The following is a 17548-nucleotide window of genomic DNA, read 5'->3' on the forward strand; positions in this document are numbered from 1 at the left end:
CAATAAGACTAATCATAAATGTGGACACTGCAACCCATTGTCAGCAATTCACTTACTATGACACTTTCCGTATCTCTGTGTTTTGAATACTGACATAATCATAGTTGTTATTCTAGAGAATGCATTTTAAAAGTATTTCTGTGTTCTGATGCAGAGTGTCCATAATCTGAAATCATGGAAGAATACACTGAATTTCCACCTTTAATTTTAAATATCTTAATTTTTTTGACAGCCCATAACTGTTGATAATGTCTCTTAATGTAGAGTGCTAACAGTGTTTATTAATTTCAGAGGTAATGGAATATAGCACTTTGCTGAATCCCCCCCCCCCGAATGACAGGGGAGTATTTTACGAAGAAATCAGTATTTTTCAACATAAATTTAATTTATTTAATTACCTTTGATTTGTTACTTAAATAAGTGCATTGCCACATCTCATGCTGTATTAACCATAACTATCTGGTTTTGTTTTTCTGAAAAGTAATAGTATTGCTTGATTCAAGCAGGGTATGACTGATAGATGTTTTGCTTTCAAAACCTATTTCATCAAGCTGTTTGATCTCAAAAGCATTTTTCAAATACAAGCTAGTAGGTGAGATCTGTGCTGGTGGAAAATCTTATAGATAAGACTGTCAATGTTTCATAAGAGGCTCATCTATAATATGAAAGCTGCTTTCCATCATGTTGAATTTCAAGGTGTGGGACCCAGATAGAACTATGTAAATAGGAATAGGCTTTATTCTCAAAATCTAGGAATTCTAGGGGTAGGAAGAAGTTTTGATAGGCTACTTTCTACCATAAAAATGAATGGTTACCATTGTGCACTTGGAGGCACTGCTACAGTGAGGGGGAATCCTGTCGTCCACCTCTGGCAATGAGTGGCCTACACTTCCCTGAAAGGAATCCCAAATAAACAGGCCCAACTAAAACACAAGGGTTTCCTCAAATTATATAAGTTCTCTTTTTACACAAATCCAGAAGCTTCAAGTTAATCATATGAAGGGACATTTCCCTAGGCTAGTATAGTATAGCTTAATACAGGGTTCTTCAGCAATTGGATCCCCACACGTTGTCAGACTACAACTCCCATCAACAAAGGATGATGGGAGTTGTAGTCCAATGATATTTGGGGATCCAAGGCTGAAGAACACTGATCTAGTATAGTACCGGTAGATCTCATCTTACATGGGGTTAGGTGCCTGGCTGTCGTACATATAAACAACATTGTGTAAAGCCAGAACACCCTATAAAACCTCAGCAAATCCTTCCAACCTCCTTTGGTGACTCTTCTACGTCCTCCACAACTCTCTCTGGCATCCTCGGATCTCTCTCCAACCACCTCTAAAACTCTCTACGTCTACAGCCTCCTCTGCTTTCTCTACATACTTCATGCCTCTTCAGCCACACCCAAATGTTCCTCCAATGTCTGGTGGCATTGCCAGCCGTTCCCCCCTCTGCTGTCCTGCCCCCTTTCCTCTGCTGTCTGCCTTTATTTATTTCTCAGCAATCCACATAAAACTCTGATGAAATCTGCATTAAGTGAAATCCATGTACAATACAAGTTGTGTACATGCAGGGTCTGCCTATGCATTCAGGATCCTGACAGTACATACATAGGCTCTGTTTGCCAACAACCCCCCCCCCCCAATGAATACTTGCAGGTTGAGATCGGGGTAATGGACATCATCCTACTACCCCTCTATCTGCTCATTTCCCTGGTTATTGACTCTGCTAAAAGTATCAGAAGACCTAAAATGCTAAGAATGGTGTGATTTGTTTGATTATTTTATTTATTTATTTTAAAACTGTTTTCAAGTAAATGAAAATGGATGGGACAACTGATCAGTCTGGGCAGGCACTGAAGATGGGTTCAGCTTAAGGTGGGAGAAAGAAAAACAATCAGCAGAACAAGTTCCAATGGAAAGTTATGGCCAAGGGCAAAACTGCGTGTTTCTCCACATGCATAGCACTTCATGCATAAAGCTTATTTAATTCTGGTTTTGAGTGTGTGGAACCTGCACAAAAAGAATCTCAGTTCTTTGTTATTAATAAAGTTTCTTATACTTCATATAAAAAGCTAAGCATCTCAAACAGATTGACTTGGGATCAGTTTTGCCTAATAATTATAGCTGTTCATACTGGCAATATGAATCATTGGGGGTCAATAATTTTATAGAATAGCTTATGAAGGTTATGTATGTTACCATACAGATGCAATATGGAAACAGTATAGTTGTTGTTGTTGTTTAGTCGTTTACCGTGTCTGACTCTTCATGACCGCATGGACCAGAGCACGCCAGGCACTCCTGTCTTCCACTGCCTCCCGCAGTTTGGTCAGACTCATGCTGGTAGCTTCGAGAACACTGTCCAACCATCTCGTCCTCCGTCGTCCCCTTCTCATTGTGCCCTTCATCCTTCCCAACATCAGGGTCTTTTCCAAGGAGTCTTCTCTTCTCATGAGGTGGCCAAAGTATTGGAGCCCTTCATGTATCACTGCCTTGCCATGGTGAAGGGGCTTGAATAACTCAGAGAAGCTATGAGCTATGCCGTGCAGGGCCACCCAAGATGGACATAGTGGAGAGTTTTGACCAAACGTGATCCACCTGGAGCAGGAACCGGCAAGCCACTCCAGTATCCCTGCCAAGAAAAGTCCATGGACAAAGACAACAATATGGTTACTATCCCATTTAATGTCCTTAATTCCACTCCCTACTACATGAAAAACACTTGCATGGAAAGTCAAATGCAAGGTAGAAAGTGTACCATTGAATATGGGCACTCTTAAACAAGGAAACTGGCCAACATGTGCTTTATCAATCCTGATATGCCTCCTGGGTATATTTCATTTCATTTGTATGTTTATATTATTATATATATTTTACTTTTTACATCCAAGCCTTTCTTGTATAACTTGAATGGTATTTTCAGGTCCCCTTTTGCCTTATGTTTAAAAGCAAGGATGCAAGTAGTTTCTTGATTTTATTTAGGACTCTAAAAACAAATCCTACAACCCACAATTTTCCATTAAAATGGTGCATGTGAATGATGCTCCAAATCAACAGATTCGCAGCAAGTCTGACATTTGCGTCTCAAATTAGAGGAACAACCCCACTGATTTCAGTATGGGCTTGTTTTGCAAAGCAGCCTCAACGTTTTTGAGAGGGGGTCATAAGGCTCTATAACAGGACTATGAATTTGGCCTTGGCTTGGTGTACTAATTATGTAACAAGCATGGCGATGAATTGCTGAGGAATTTCAGTGCCTCCAGCCTACTTAGGTTAGCAGGTACTGTTGGAGGCCAAAAGGCGAATGAGTTAAACCACCCAAGACGTAAAATAGAAATAGCTCTGAAAGGCACAGCTTGGATAGCTTTATTGTTGCTATGAAATTGAATACATGCATTAAAAAAAGAAGAACAACAAGCGTCAAGTGTTTACTGGGCTTTTAGGAGACATTTATAGATCCTCACAGACGCACCATGATGTATGCAGAAACTAAAATTATATCCAGATATGCTCAAGTCTGTTTTGGAATCATTAAATGCAAGCAATTCTGGGCTTGAAGAAATTTAGAGACTGAGGTGGTTTTCATCTGAAGATTTTCTAGTCATTCATGATTCATAACTAGGGTTAACACAATACATAGAATCCTGAAGCTTCCCTTTCCTTGTTTGCTTAGACGGTCACCCTAAATTTACTTACTAGAGAGTAAACTTGATTGAACTCAATAGGGCTTATTTCTGTGTAGAGCTGCATAAGATACAACACTGAACCTGGAAGTGACCCCAAAACCTCACTAAATGCCTTATTAAAAGGCCAGAACAGGGATGGAATTGGGGTGGGGCAGGGCTTAATGTGCTGGGGTGTGTTTTTACATGCTCCGCTGACATGCTCAGGGGCCAGGAACCCATGAGCAAAATGGTTGTCGACTGTATACAAAGCAAATGGCAGGTTTTCATAAATACTATAGAGATATAAATATCAACCGCTTTGTAGAAATCTTCTACTTTGATACATCTGAAACTGGAGAGTGACATCTTTCTGGACCTCTTTGCCAAAAGTGTGTAGATGTCATTTTGCTACCTCCCTTTCTTGGTTTCTTACTTCAGAGAGAGAGAAAGAGAGAGAGAGAAATGTAGGACATACATTTTACATTAATTTTCCAATTATTGGCCAATATGAATCCTGGTTCTTCTGTTTTAATGCCATCCCAAAGGTTAGCACTGTCAAAAAAGCATATCATTCTATAGTTTTGAAAAGGCCAGTTATCTTCCAACAATGTTTCTTTTTCACTAAGGAAAAATGTCAGCTGTGGACCTTTTGGTTCAATAAATGCTTTAGGAAGATTAAATCACTAGTTAAGGAAGCTAAGCAACATAGGGCTAGAGTGTTCGACTGAAGTAACAGGAAAGAAGCGATGGATCAAACAGCTTACTGGGTATATTACAATAGTAGTATATTGGCCTTGAATGTAGGTATGAATATGTATTTAATACTAGAATTTGACCGAGGTAAACAGAACTGCTGTCATTCCTGGAAAGTAATTGACAAACGAACATGATACAGTATAAAGAAAATGGCTTCAAATTTGTATGGGGACCTGTGTTTCATTTTACTGAACTCTGCCCTTCCCACCCTTTAAGTAACTAAATTTAGGTCAAAATAGGAAATCAGAGAGCAGTTTAGGTAAAAGACATAAACAATGGAAGGTGGTAGTCAAGGATTAGGGATTCACTTGGAACACACACAGTCAGATAAGCAAAGTGCCCAACTTCTGTTGTGTCCTTTGTCAAGCTACCTAGTCTCTATATGAAGGCAGGTTGGACAAAGATGGGGAAAATATGTGCAGGCAGCTGCCAGGCGCAATGCAAGCTTTTCTCTTATCCTTCTTCTAGTCCCAACTTCTGTGAATATGTTGAATATGCTGGAAAATGAAAATAGGGACATCCTAAGGAAAAGCAGGACATTTTGGGATCAAATCAGAAACCAGGATCGCTTCTGTAAATCCAGGACGTCCTTGGATAATAGGGACACTTTGAGAACCTGCACTTGACTGGCAGCATATGGTAGGATGTCCCTGTTTTCATTGGAGAAATGCTGGAGGGTATGGAGTTATCCGACCCACGAGCCGTCTGAACGCAATCCTGTATATCTAAGTTGGTTTTAATGTTTTATTATGTTTTTATATATGTTGGAAGCTGCCCAGAGTGGCTGGGGCAACCCCGTAAAACGTGTGGGGTATAAATAGTAAAATTATCATTATGGAATGGGATGTCCCTATTTTCATCGGAGAAATGTTGGAAGGTATGGTTTCTGTGTTGTGAGTTTTGACAACCGGCTAAACTTATTTTGCATCATTTAGTTACACTTGAAATAATTTGAACAGCATCTTCATGTATGTTTTTCATGGAACCATAGAATTGTAGTATGCCAACTCATGCCAGCCCTTCTTCTTGTATGAGAAGGGCTTCATGCCATCCAGCCAACCAGGTGGTGGTGGTGGTGGTTTCTTCTATTTCTGACACACAGAATTCAGGCTGGTGAGAGGTCCAAGGACTGGGCTCTTTGAAGAATCCAAGGGCACTGCCATAGCCCACAAGGCCTTGTTTCAGGGCTTTCCGCTGGTTACAATTTCTCTCCACTGGAATGTGATGAGAAGGGGACTGTGTGCCATCCTAATCTTCCCATTCATCCATCAACCTTGGGGATTAAGATTGCTTTAATAGACAACAATGTATGCAGCTCATAGGGTAAAATGTATACAGCTTGTAGGGTAAAATTATTAGGGTACTCATTTACTATTTTGTGATTAATTTTCTATAGAGTTTTTATAATTTATTTTGACTAACATAACACTTTTTGAATAGTTTAGCAAGAGTCTGAATTGATGTATATTCTGTAATTAGTGGTTAATAATATTGTAAGACAACCATTTATTATTAGTGTGGTGTTATAATAGGAAGTGCGCTATGTGAAAATCTTTAATATAAAGCTGACTTCATTTGGGATATCCAGATAATAATATCACTATAGAAAATGTGAGTATGGGGACAAGAAATTCTGGGGGATATTTAATATTTTTTCAATGATAAGTTCATTATCAAATGCTGCACATTGTATATAAAAATTGCAGCTTAATATTTTTACAGTTGCACAGCAGAAAATGTCTCTTTTTAAAAAATAGAAAGTGTGGCAAAACTTAGCTCTCAGTATCAAAACCAAAGTATAATTTATATAACCTACCAAATTGCTAGTTTGTATGATTCTCCAATAGCTTTGCAAATAGCACCAAGGTGTTTGGGTCCCACATGTCAGGAAGTAGGCTGGATTTTTTATGAGGTGTTGGAAGTTTAAAATAGCTAGTGCTAGGCTTCTTATATGTTTGTTAATTTCACTTGGGCATTTAATAATGAGTATTAACATAATTATGATTGGCTGCTTACACCAAAATGCTCCACAGGTAATCACACTGCACCCAAAGACTTAGGAATGACAAACAGTTCTTTGTGAGCCAAAAGTGAATTTATGAAACTGAATTGTTTAACACAAATAGTTCTTTGTGAACCTTGTTAATTTGCTGATAGACTACAACATGACTTGTGTTCTAAACAGAAGAACTGTATGGAAAAAGAGGATTGTATGTAACATGGACCTTGCTTAACTATTTGTTGGTTGATACAAACAAATCTATTTGGATTATTCCCACTTCATTCAAGACAACAGGGGAAGCTCCTCTTATGGGCAAAGTGAGACATTGCCCTAGCAAAAGTCTGAACCCCCAGAAATCTTCAAAGCCTCTGCTTTTATGTAACTACAGTGGTGCCTCGCAAGACGAAATTAATTCGTTCCGCAAGTTTTTTCGTCTTGCGAGTTTTTCGTCTTGCGAAGCACGGTTTCCCATAGGAATGCATTGAAAATCAATCAATGCGTTCCTATGGAAACCGCCTTCAGACCAGGTCCGGGGACAGTCTGTCCCCCGACCTCTTCTGAAGGCTGGGGGGGGGACAAGGGCTTTTCTTCCCACCCCCAGCATTTTAAAAACCCCAGGACAGCGGAGGACTTCTCCGCTGTCCGGGGCGATCCCACCAGCATTTTAAGATCGCCCCGGACAGCGGACTTCTCCGCTGTCCCGGGGCGATTTTAAAGCCCCCGGGAAGGCAGGCGGGGGGGAGCAAAGACTTTCACTCCCCGCCAGCCTTCAGAAGAGGTCCTGGACCTCTTCTGAAGGCCGGCGGGGGGCGAAAGTCTTTGCTCCCCCCGCCTGCCTTCAAAAGCTGTCCGGGATAGCGGGAAGCGCTTCCCTGCTGTCCCGGACCGCTTTTAAAATGCTGGCGGTGGGGAGCAAAGCCTTTCGGCCCCCGCCGGCCTTCCTGAACCTCTTCTGAAGGCCGGAGGGGGGGGAAGGCTTTGCTCCCCACCGCCAGTATTTAAAAGAGGTCCCCGGAGATTTCCCTATGGGCTTTCTTCTTGCGAAGCAAGCCCATAGGGAAATTCATCTTGCGAAGCGCCTCAAAAACCGGAAAACCCTTTCGTCTAGCGGGTTTTTCGTCTTGCGAGGCATTCGTCTTGCGGGGCACCACTGTATTTGGAAAAATACTGATTTCCCTTTGGATTTCTTTCCTCTCCAGAGCTGCTCAGAAGTTGAACTTGTCATCCAAAAAAAAGAAACACCGGCCTTCTGCATCTTCTGTTTCTGAATCTCACCTATTTGCTACCAAATTCAGCACCATTCTACAGACTTCCCCTCCACCTGCTCCACCATGTTTGCTGAGGGCAGTCAACAAAGTAAAAGACAATCCAGGACTGGGCAAGGTAAGGATTAACCCACAGCCAACATCTATTTTATTTTTCTTGTAATGGGAGAAAGCATATTTGTTGCAGCTACACAAATGTTTATTGTAACCAGAACTTCTTTCTGTGACAGTCATTGCTGGTGTGGAGTGCCAGCGCTACTACAAAATGGCAGCCATTTTGTGATCACACCCAGGACACTTTTATCAATATATACTTAAAAAACAACAACAACAAAAACACTGATTGTAACAAACATTTACAGTGCATACCATGTTCAACTGCTTACAAATAAGCAGTGCTTTTTTCTGGGAGGACGCAGAGGTATGCATACCCCTAAACATTTTGTGAATTTTGTACTTTTGTCCATTTACTGTATTTATTTTTCCTGATATGAACTCTAAAATGGTGATTTTCTTGAGTCAAAATGAGAGTACCCCTAAACATATTTTAGGGGGGGAAAGCACTGCAAATAAATCTCAGTGGAACTTATTCCCAAGTATGTGTTCATAGGGTTGTAGCCTAAAATTATGAAGAGAAAATGTTCATGTTTGTGTACAGTGCCCATACACACAAAACTGGGGGCCTTTGATTTATATATTTGTTTAGAAAATTTATAATTCGATTGATCAATTTTCCAGATAGCGTACAGATCAATTTATGTACAAACATGGCTAAAGCCCATAAACCAGTTAAAAGGAAATATACATAGAAGCATTATCATTAAAAACAAATATATAAGTCAATAACACTTTAAAACAAATTAAATTGTGTGTTTGAATAGGCTTGCTGAAACAGGAAAGTGTTCAGTTAGCATTTAGAAGAATATAGTTACACACCTGTCTAATGTCAAGAGACAGGAAAGGAACAACTCCTTACGAATGTGGAATTGTGTGGCACTTGTAAAAGTGCAAACTCCAAAAATTGCAGGGATTGAGTAGGCATGTATGAAGGTGATTCCTTAAGTAAACCTGTCCCGAGCCATTAAGGGTATATTAAAAGGTTATACTGATTGTTAGAGTTGTTCAGCGGAGTCCTTAATCTGGCCCTTGTGTAGAAATGAATTATTTCTACTGCAAGAATGCACTTCAGAGCTTCACTGCAGAACAGTCTTAGGTACTAGTTACAATAAGATAGGTGTTACAAAATAACAAAGCAACACATTGCAAACAAGCAACGGCGCTCAGTTATTTATGCAGTTCAGTAAACTTTCCTCTCTCTGGTCCCAGAGGGACTTGTTCATCATTGCAGAATTTCTCTGCAACCGCTGCGGCTGCGGCTACTAGTCATCTCCAACAAGCACACACTGGCCTCTCAAGTTTCAGCTTCCTGCTGCGACAGCTCTGCAGCTGGTGTTTCCATGTTTCCAGAGATGAGTCATCAGGTAGCTTATCTCATTCTAATAGAAAAAAAATACCATCATTCTCTGACGCTTTTGCCAGAGTGGAACCTTTTTGCCTAAGGCAACCTTGCCATTACAGCATTTTAAATACAGTGCATTCAAACACAGCATTTTATGTACGTTAAACTTATAACTTTAACAATGGTTTCCCTGTAACATGTATGCTGATAATATATAAGCACTACTATTTATGTTTGGTATGCTTACTACAGAAAATGCCAGATAACAGTGATATAGCCTCAGGCAAACAAGCCTGCTGCATAAAGTGAGAAGCAGCTCTAGAGAGGGTGTTTTGGCACATTTCTTCATGTGTACTGGGACACCGTGCACTTTTACAGACAAATCTAATTTAATACATTCCAAAATACTTTAATTCAATTGCTTAGTATATGAATTTGAATTAATAATATACTACATAGTCTGTAAACTAACCTGTATTTTCAGCTAATCATAATTCAAAGTCTGAGTGTAAGTGGGTAATTTAATTTCCTCTTAGAACAGAAAAAGGTAAATGTAATCTCTTTATCTGAGCTGGTCTAGCCTGTGTCTATTGATGTCTGAGCAGTCAAGCTCTTTGAAAACTTCTACAGGGTTATGATGCCATCCTGCTCTCCTTGTTTTCTATCAGTGATGTTTCTGCAACTTGTTCTAAGTTAGAATAGAAATAGGTCTTTGTGCAAGGCTGATAGGGTGAGTATATCAGGACTAGTAGCTGTTTAGGATGGCAATAGATAGCTCAGACATTGGCTGCGCTGAAAAAAGGGATAACCAGTTAATGGAACTAGGAAGAAAGAGAAACTGCCCCATTAAGAGACAGAATGTTGATTTCCTCTCTGATGTACCTCTGAAAAATACAAAGTGTGTCTACCAAAATATAAACAAACTCTTCCTCCCTAGCACGCCACTCAAAAGCCTTTATATGTTACATTTGAAAGATGTTCAGATGCTTTAGGTAGAAACCCTGAGGAAAGTTTCTAGAGGTAGGGAGCAGTGACTGAGAATGCCTTTTCCCAGTCTTTCTTTTCCTTTGTATAGTCAAGGACGGGGGTCAGCAAACTTTTTCAGCCGTGGGCCGGTCCACCGCCCCTCAGACCATGTGGTGGAACGGACTATATATTTTGGGGGGGAGGGAATGAACGAATTCCTATGCCCCACAAATAATCCAGAGATGCATTTTAAATAAAAGCACACATTTTACTCTTGCAAAACCACACTGATTCCTGGACCACCCGTAGGCTGAATTGAGAAGGCGATTATGCCGCATCTGGCCCCCGGGCCTTAGGTTGCCTACCCCTGGTGAAGGAGAAGTATCAAGTGACTAATCTTTGGTTGACAATAGTGTAAAGGTGAAATCTAACTTTATATTTCCCTATTTTCATTTCTTGAAATGGAGAGGCCAGAAAATGCTCCACACAATTTAGTAATGTCAATGATGAGATGCATGAACTATGGACAACTCCGCGATACTTAAAAAACCTTAAGTGTGTTAAATGTGTTTTCAATCTAAAGAACTGTGAAAGCAAATGAAATTGTCTTTGGAACTTTCTGTCATTAGCCGCTCATACTGATGGAGGCAAGCTTCCCTTGTCAATGGTGAGAGCAGCTGCAGTGCCCTTCTCCCCACAAAAAACCCTTTGGCTTTGTACTTGCATTTCCTAGCATGTATGTAGTTCTATCCAACCGTTCCATCATTACAGAAGGAACAGCATGCTGACTTTGTATGTCTATATCTCTAAAAGCATTGTTATATATGAGTAAATATAGGTATCATAAGAAATGGCCATAAAACATATAGCTAAACAACTAAAATATATACGGCATATATAAAATATATACTGCAGGATGATCTGGATTTAAGAGAATGTAGTGTGTATCTAGGGGATGAAGATATTGGGTGGACTGTTTCAGAATAATTAGCAGATGGTAAGTACCAAACCACATTAATCTAACAACTTTCTGTTTTAATTGGTGGTTAATTGTTGACACAGCTAGCCCTACCTGCTTGATATATATTTGCAATACAAATAAAGATTTGGCTATCATCCAAGTTTTCAGAGACACTAAAGGTTCTTTTTATTTCAAAAGAGGGAGACACAATAGAAAAGTATGTACTGACTCACACGTTGCCACTGGGTAACGTCTTCCATGCTGTGACTATCTCTTCGCAAAGTATATTGAAATTTGGTTGGGATCCCAAAGCAGTATTGGTTTACTGTTATTTTACCTTAATTTCACTTTCTCTGCCTTCTAATGCCATCCTTCTGTTGCTTTTTAATGACGTTCCACCAGTGTCAAAGGCATTGCTGCAGCTGGGACTCAAAATCTTAATGAGGAGCAACGAGAGAAGAAAATTGTATGTCATGGGCCTTCTCTGACCCTTCTCTCTCTTCTGGATCAATTCCCAACCAAATCCAATTAAAGTAAGAGGTGTATGCTGCAATGAGCTGTATAGTGCAAATTGGTTTGCCATCTCGCACAATGACACTCATCTCTGCACACTCATCTTGTCCAGAGGTGTTTCAATTTGTATCTGCAGGCCACGCTTGCAGGCTTGTAGCCAGATGTTTGTAAGGGATTCCCACAGAATTTAATTTTCTTTTATCGTCAAGTGCCTCCTCTTCCATAACAAAAAGCTTGTGCTTTTTCATTCACATCTTTTCTGCATTTCAGTCACTATGCTATTCTTTGGCCTGTTCTGTATGTGACTGGGTGACAGAACGTACAGTTTGGATTTTGGATGTGAAGAAAGCTATTCTATCAGAAAGTACAGAAATTAGAGCTGATTTTGAATTCTTGTCTATATTGAAAAAAAAAAACATTTCAACACCATTTTAGATAACACTAGAAGCTGTGTTTATATTATTTTAATGGTGTGCATGCTTGCAGAGAGAATTTACCATCCATCTACAACAGAGAAACAACAGGAGAGAGGAAAGGCCAGGAACTGGCAGGGAATCACAGAATGTTCTCTCATTTCAATTTTTGGTTCAGAAGCATTACTTTCAGGGAGATGTTAGTTCACTTTTCCAGATTTTTGGTTGTTGTTGGGGAGATTAGGCTCTAGCAGAAGGGTTTGTGGATCTGGGAGCTTTTTTATTCTTTTTGGCCACAAATATCTTTCACAGTGTATTAAGCTTTTCTGAAACCTGTGTCCAGCTTCTGAAACATGTGCTGCTAATATTCATCTTGAGAACCTTAAAAAGGAAGCAAGAGGGAGAGCTATCTTTCCTTCTGAAGCTTCAGCATTGGGACACATAGTAAGTCAAAAGTTAATTGCTGTAGGACAAATGAGAGCTTCAACCATTATCCCTTGGAAACAATTTCTGAGAGGAAGAACAAAAAGTGTTTCTCCTCAGAGTTACCATGGTTACTGATGTAGGAAAAAGAAGGAATACCCCATGAGGCATTTTAAGAAGACATGTGCGTTCATCATTGTAGTCAAACCGATTGTTCTATAAATTAAACAGTTAGTTCCACTTGGAATGAAAGCCAGGTGGCCTTTAGCCCTCAAGTCAGAGTGGCCCCGTAACAGAGATATTCGTCAGGAAACAGGTTTGATGGATCTGACTGAGGCCTTTGTTGGCTAAGTTCAGTGTGCACTTTCCAGAAAATGTTTAATACCTTTCCCTACCCCTACACACTTTTTTAAAACACACACACACACACACACACACACGACTTTAGTTCTTCTAAATAAAGGAAAAGAGCCATGAACACGATTTAATCTCTGACTTCAACTTCCTCATTAGTTTCACCAAACTTTCAATGTAAACTTTTTCTTTCTAACTAAAAGCCTCTGTCAATGTCCCCCCAAATAGTGTGGGCTAGGTTATTTCCCATATGGCATTTCCTTTTAGACAGAGTGGGGAACCTCAGTCTTTGGGGCTGAATGCGACCATCCAGGCCACTCTGTCTAGCCTTCAGGACTCTCTCCAGGCGACTCCCCGCATTTTAGGATACATTTCTCACTGGCCCTGCTACTTCAGCGCTTTTACCTAGCTGGAATGTGCCCTGAAACAGGGACATTCTTGCCATGATGGAGAATGGAGGAGTGCATGTTTGTGTGTAAAAAAATAAATTAAAAAAAATCTCTGGCTTTTGCATGGCTGGAATGAGGCCTATTGGTCAAAGGTTAAAAAAAAAAAATCACATCTATTGCTGTGGCCACTTTTGCCTCTCACCTAGCCTATTGCTGGCACGCATTCTCCAGAAGATTGCCTGCAAAGCCCCAAGCCCACCCTTGTTTTACAGTTCCAGATTTTCTCTTTAAATAGTGGAAGAGTACAGACTACAATGGAGTTGAACATAGAAAACTGCTACGTTAAATTAAAACCTTTGGAATGTTGTTACATATTCCAGCACTTATCTATAGCTATTTCTTTTTTTAAATAAACCACACAACACTATTATTTTTCTGTTTCTTAGATCACAATTTCTACATTCTATGTTTCATAATATATCTGCTTTTTTCTTTGCACTATCCTAGGCCTAGTTAATCAGTTCTAATTTGCTGTGCAGCTTTTGGAGCTGCATTTTGAACACAGTTCTAATTATTTGCTGAGATCTAAATCCCTGTGGAGAAGGTTATTACAAATTAGGAAAGTCATGATCAAATAGACTTAAAGTGAAAAGGTCATTCTAGTAAGATGGTGGGTATAGATTTTAAACTTGGTTTCCTCCACACCTGGGATCTTGCAAAATAGACAAGCATGTGCAGTATGTATAGTAAGTGTTTAAATAAAGGCTTGAATATGCATCTGCAGCCTTTCTCCTCCCCAAGACCTCAGAACTTTTCTTTTGTTATATGATTCCTCTCTGCGTGTGCCCATGAGCTTTGCTCTGTGGAAAGTGGCAGGATGGTAAAACTGTTGGAAGCTTCGCTATAACAGTGCTGTAATAACAGAGACTAATGATCCAACTGAGTCTATTGATTCAGCCACAAGGTCACTCGGCTTTGCACTTCCTTAAAGACATCCTGACTAAATGTATGGCTGGTGGTGCATTGAAGAAGATCTGGAGATATACCTAAATACTAGGGAGGAAGTGTGGCACTTTACTTTTAATTTGACTGAGAGGGGTTTATGCCTGCATGCTTGAGAGGATGGCTAGATATAGGTCTCCTTCAAATGCACACGGCCAGCTTTTGATGGTGCAACTCCAGATGGCTCAGGTATGTATGTGACTTCTGCTATTACAATGTGTAATGCCAGTGATGCGAGGCTTTCCTCCTGATGGTTGCATCCCAGTAAGGTAGCCATTGGGTAAGATATACTCTGGGAAAGTGGTTCCTTAGTGCATGCAAAGAGAGAATTTAGGGCTACAGTAACTCCCAGAAGAGGATGGAACCTGTAAAAAATTCCTTCCTGTAATTACCTTCCTTTTCATATCCTGACATGTGGATACATCTGGAAATTTGGTTTTAAATACTCCCTTCCTTGTTTTATTTCCTACTAGGTTTGTTGTTTTTATTTGTTGTTTGATAGTTTTTTTTTTAAAAAAATGATTCAAATGTTGTTGAGATAGGTTTACTATTTACTGCTTTAAAAACTGAGTGAAGCAGTGGTATAAAAATCAAATAAACTAAAGGTAAAGGTAAAGGTAAAGGTAAAGGTACCCCTGCCCGTACGGGCCAGTCTTGACAGACTCTAGGGTTGTGTGCTCATCTCACTCTAGAGGCCGGGAGCCAGCGCTGTCCGCAGACACTTCCGGGTCACGTGGCCAGCGTGACGAAGCTGCTCTGGCGAACCGGCACCAGAGCAGCACACAGAAATGCCGTTTACCTTCCCGCTATAAAGTGGTACCTATTTATCTACTTGCACTTAAGGGTGCTTTCGAACTGCTAGGTGGGCAGGAGCTGGGACCGAACGACGGGAGCTCACCCCGTCGCGGGGATTCGAACCGCCAACCATACGATCGGCAAGTCCTAGGCACTGAGGTTTTACCCACAGCGCCACCCACGTCCCTAGCAAATAAATTAGTCGCCAACTATTTGTCCACTCACTTGCCCACACTCCTGTACTCTTCATGTGCTCTTCCTCATCTTTTGACCCCATTCTGCTGATTGGTGATCTCATAACACTATTACCACAATAGTTGTGGAGTCCAACTATTTTTTTTCAAAATCATGGCTTTCATGTAGAACTCACCAGTGGTGGGTATAAATAATATGTGACGCAGGACAACTTTTGAAGAGTGTGTGGCTTTCTCCTTTGCTTCCCTGGGTGAAAAGCATTTTGGGTAATTCCCAGACCTGTTATTTAGATATTTGTTCTTCGCTGTGGTTTCCATTAGTGATAATGATTATTTACAAAGTAGCCATGCAAGTACAATAACTATAAAAAAGAGCTAGATTACCTTTTTTTAAAAGGATATAAATAAATATATAGCTAAAGTTGTTTGTTTTTTTGTAGTACTGTGTATTGTAATTATTCAGCAGATGCCACTTGGTGTGTGAGGATTTTGTGAAGCTGCTTTACTGTTGTATTAAATTGTAGTTCATCAAATCCTCTGGGGACTTTAATTGACTATATTGTAGCATTCTGAATTGATTTCCCTTGGGGACTTTCCATTCTGGGGAAATGTTGCCATTTATTTCTACATTGACCCTTGGATATAGCTTTTCAGAAGGTGTGGTGTTACATTTAAATAAGCAGAATATCTTTTAAAGTTCACAGAAAAGTTTGTTCTAACTGGCTTCTTCTGAAATATTAACTCCTTGCCTCTCTCTTCATCCTTTCTCAGCCCACCCACAGTATGTTAAAATGATCTTCCTAAAGGACACCCATGTGTTTACTTTTTCTGTTGTCAGCTGACATCTCTTCAGCAGTTAGACACACTAAATGTTAACACCTATTGCCAAGTGTTAGTTAACACATTCAATTAGTTTATATAATGCTGATGATTAAATATCAGGATATGTGTAAGCAAGAACAAAGTGTAAGTTAGGAACCTCAGAAATATTATTGTCAGTACATCTTTTTTAGTTAGTTTTTAAATATGAAAACAAATATTGTAATCAGCTGAATGATGCATGTACATTGTTTTAAAAAGTTTAATGCCTTCTCCATGATATCTCCAGGCTGATGTAGGCAATATATGTATACTTGTTTCCATTACCAGACAGCAATATTCCAAATATGTAGAGATGGCCCAGCACAGACTTATAAATTCTGTCCTGGTTTCTCCCACAGGAAAATGCAACATGCCTATTAAAATAGTGTGAAGCTGTGTTTTCCGGCTCTGTGCCTAGATGGCTTTAGCCCAGGTACAAAAGATTAAGAATAAAATTCTGTCGTTGGCTACTGTAAGTCAGCCCGCAAACCTTAATCCCACTCTCTGGCATTTGCCCTTCTCCAAAAGCTTTTGCCACGCATGCAAATAATTTAAACATTGGGTTTTGCCTTTAAATTACTGTCATCTCTTAGGAGCGTGCTGAACTATGTGTTGGCACTAGATCTGACAGCGGCACTAGGGATGTGTGTGCTTGTCTGGCCACACAGAAGGTGGAGGCATGCACACTGATTGATAACAGCATGTGCAGATGTGATAAACATAAGGAGGCCCACACTCCTTTTGGGAAAGTTGAACAGCAACCCAAACGAGGAAGCTGAGCTCCCCAGGAGACTCATACTCAGTGTGCAGTGGGTATCATGAATCTTTTCAGATTGCAGGGAACAATTTATCATGACGACTATTATGCGGTGCGAGGCATTGCTGAAATTGAACTCCACCAAGCTATTTCCCAGCTTATCGTGGCATATTAATAATGCAGTGATAATAATAGAAGTACAAATTAAAAATAACTAGATAGGGAAGATAAACAGCAGGTTTGAGACTCAGGGGAACTGAGATTGCTTTCAATGAAACAGTACAGGACAATTAGTGTAGGAGAGAAAAAAAATATGTTCCACTTCCCTTACTCAGTTCTTTACGTTTGGTAAAGAATTTCTCTCTAAGCATTACTTACTGGTATTTCCTTTTGGATAAAAAATATATTTGTTTAGGCTTAGGATTAGGTATCTGCTGTATTAGGTAGACACGTTTGGTTTAACCAGCTCTCCATAGTCTCATCCTCTAGGTCAGAGGTGGATAATCTTTTTCAGCTGGAGGGCTTCATTCCACCCTGAACAACTTTCTGGGGACTACATGCCAATACTGGTTGCCACAAGATGCCAAATGTGAATAGAGCAAGGTCAGAGGCTTCTACACACACACACACACACACACACACACACCCTTTCTATATAGGCAAGGCATTATCATAGCTTGCCCACCCCAATCCTAGCAGCCTTGCACTTCATTGTGCACTTCATTTTGTCTGTAGACTAAGGAGCCACCCATTACCCAGTATCTCTCT

General features: G+C 40.1%; 1 protein-coding gene across 5 annotated transcripts in view; it reads left to right on the forward strand.

Annotated features, from left to right (window-relative positions):
* Positions 1-17548, forward strand: part of KIF26B (kinesin family member 26B) — a 283873-nt gene that overhangs the window by 173260 nt on the left and 93065 nt on the right. For all 5 annotated transcript variants that reach the window (XM_081857638.1, XM_081857639.1, XM_081857641.1 and 2 more), the window contains one exon: positions 7628-7811. In XM_081857638.1, the coding sequence (XP_081713764.1) occupies positions 7628-7811 (184 nt within the window). The remainder of the gene's footprint in view (positions 1-7627; positions 7812-17548) is intronic.

This window comes from Podarcis erhardii (assembly GCF_964252035.2).
Source record: "Podarcis erhardii genome assembly, chromosome: 3".
In the NCBI taxonomy this organism is placed as follows: domain Eukaryota; kingdom Metazoa; phylum Chordata; class Lepidosauria; order Squamata; family Lacertidae; genus Podarcis; species Podarcis erhardii.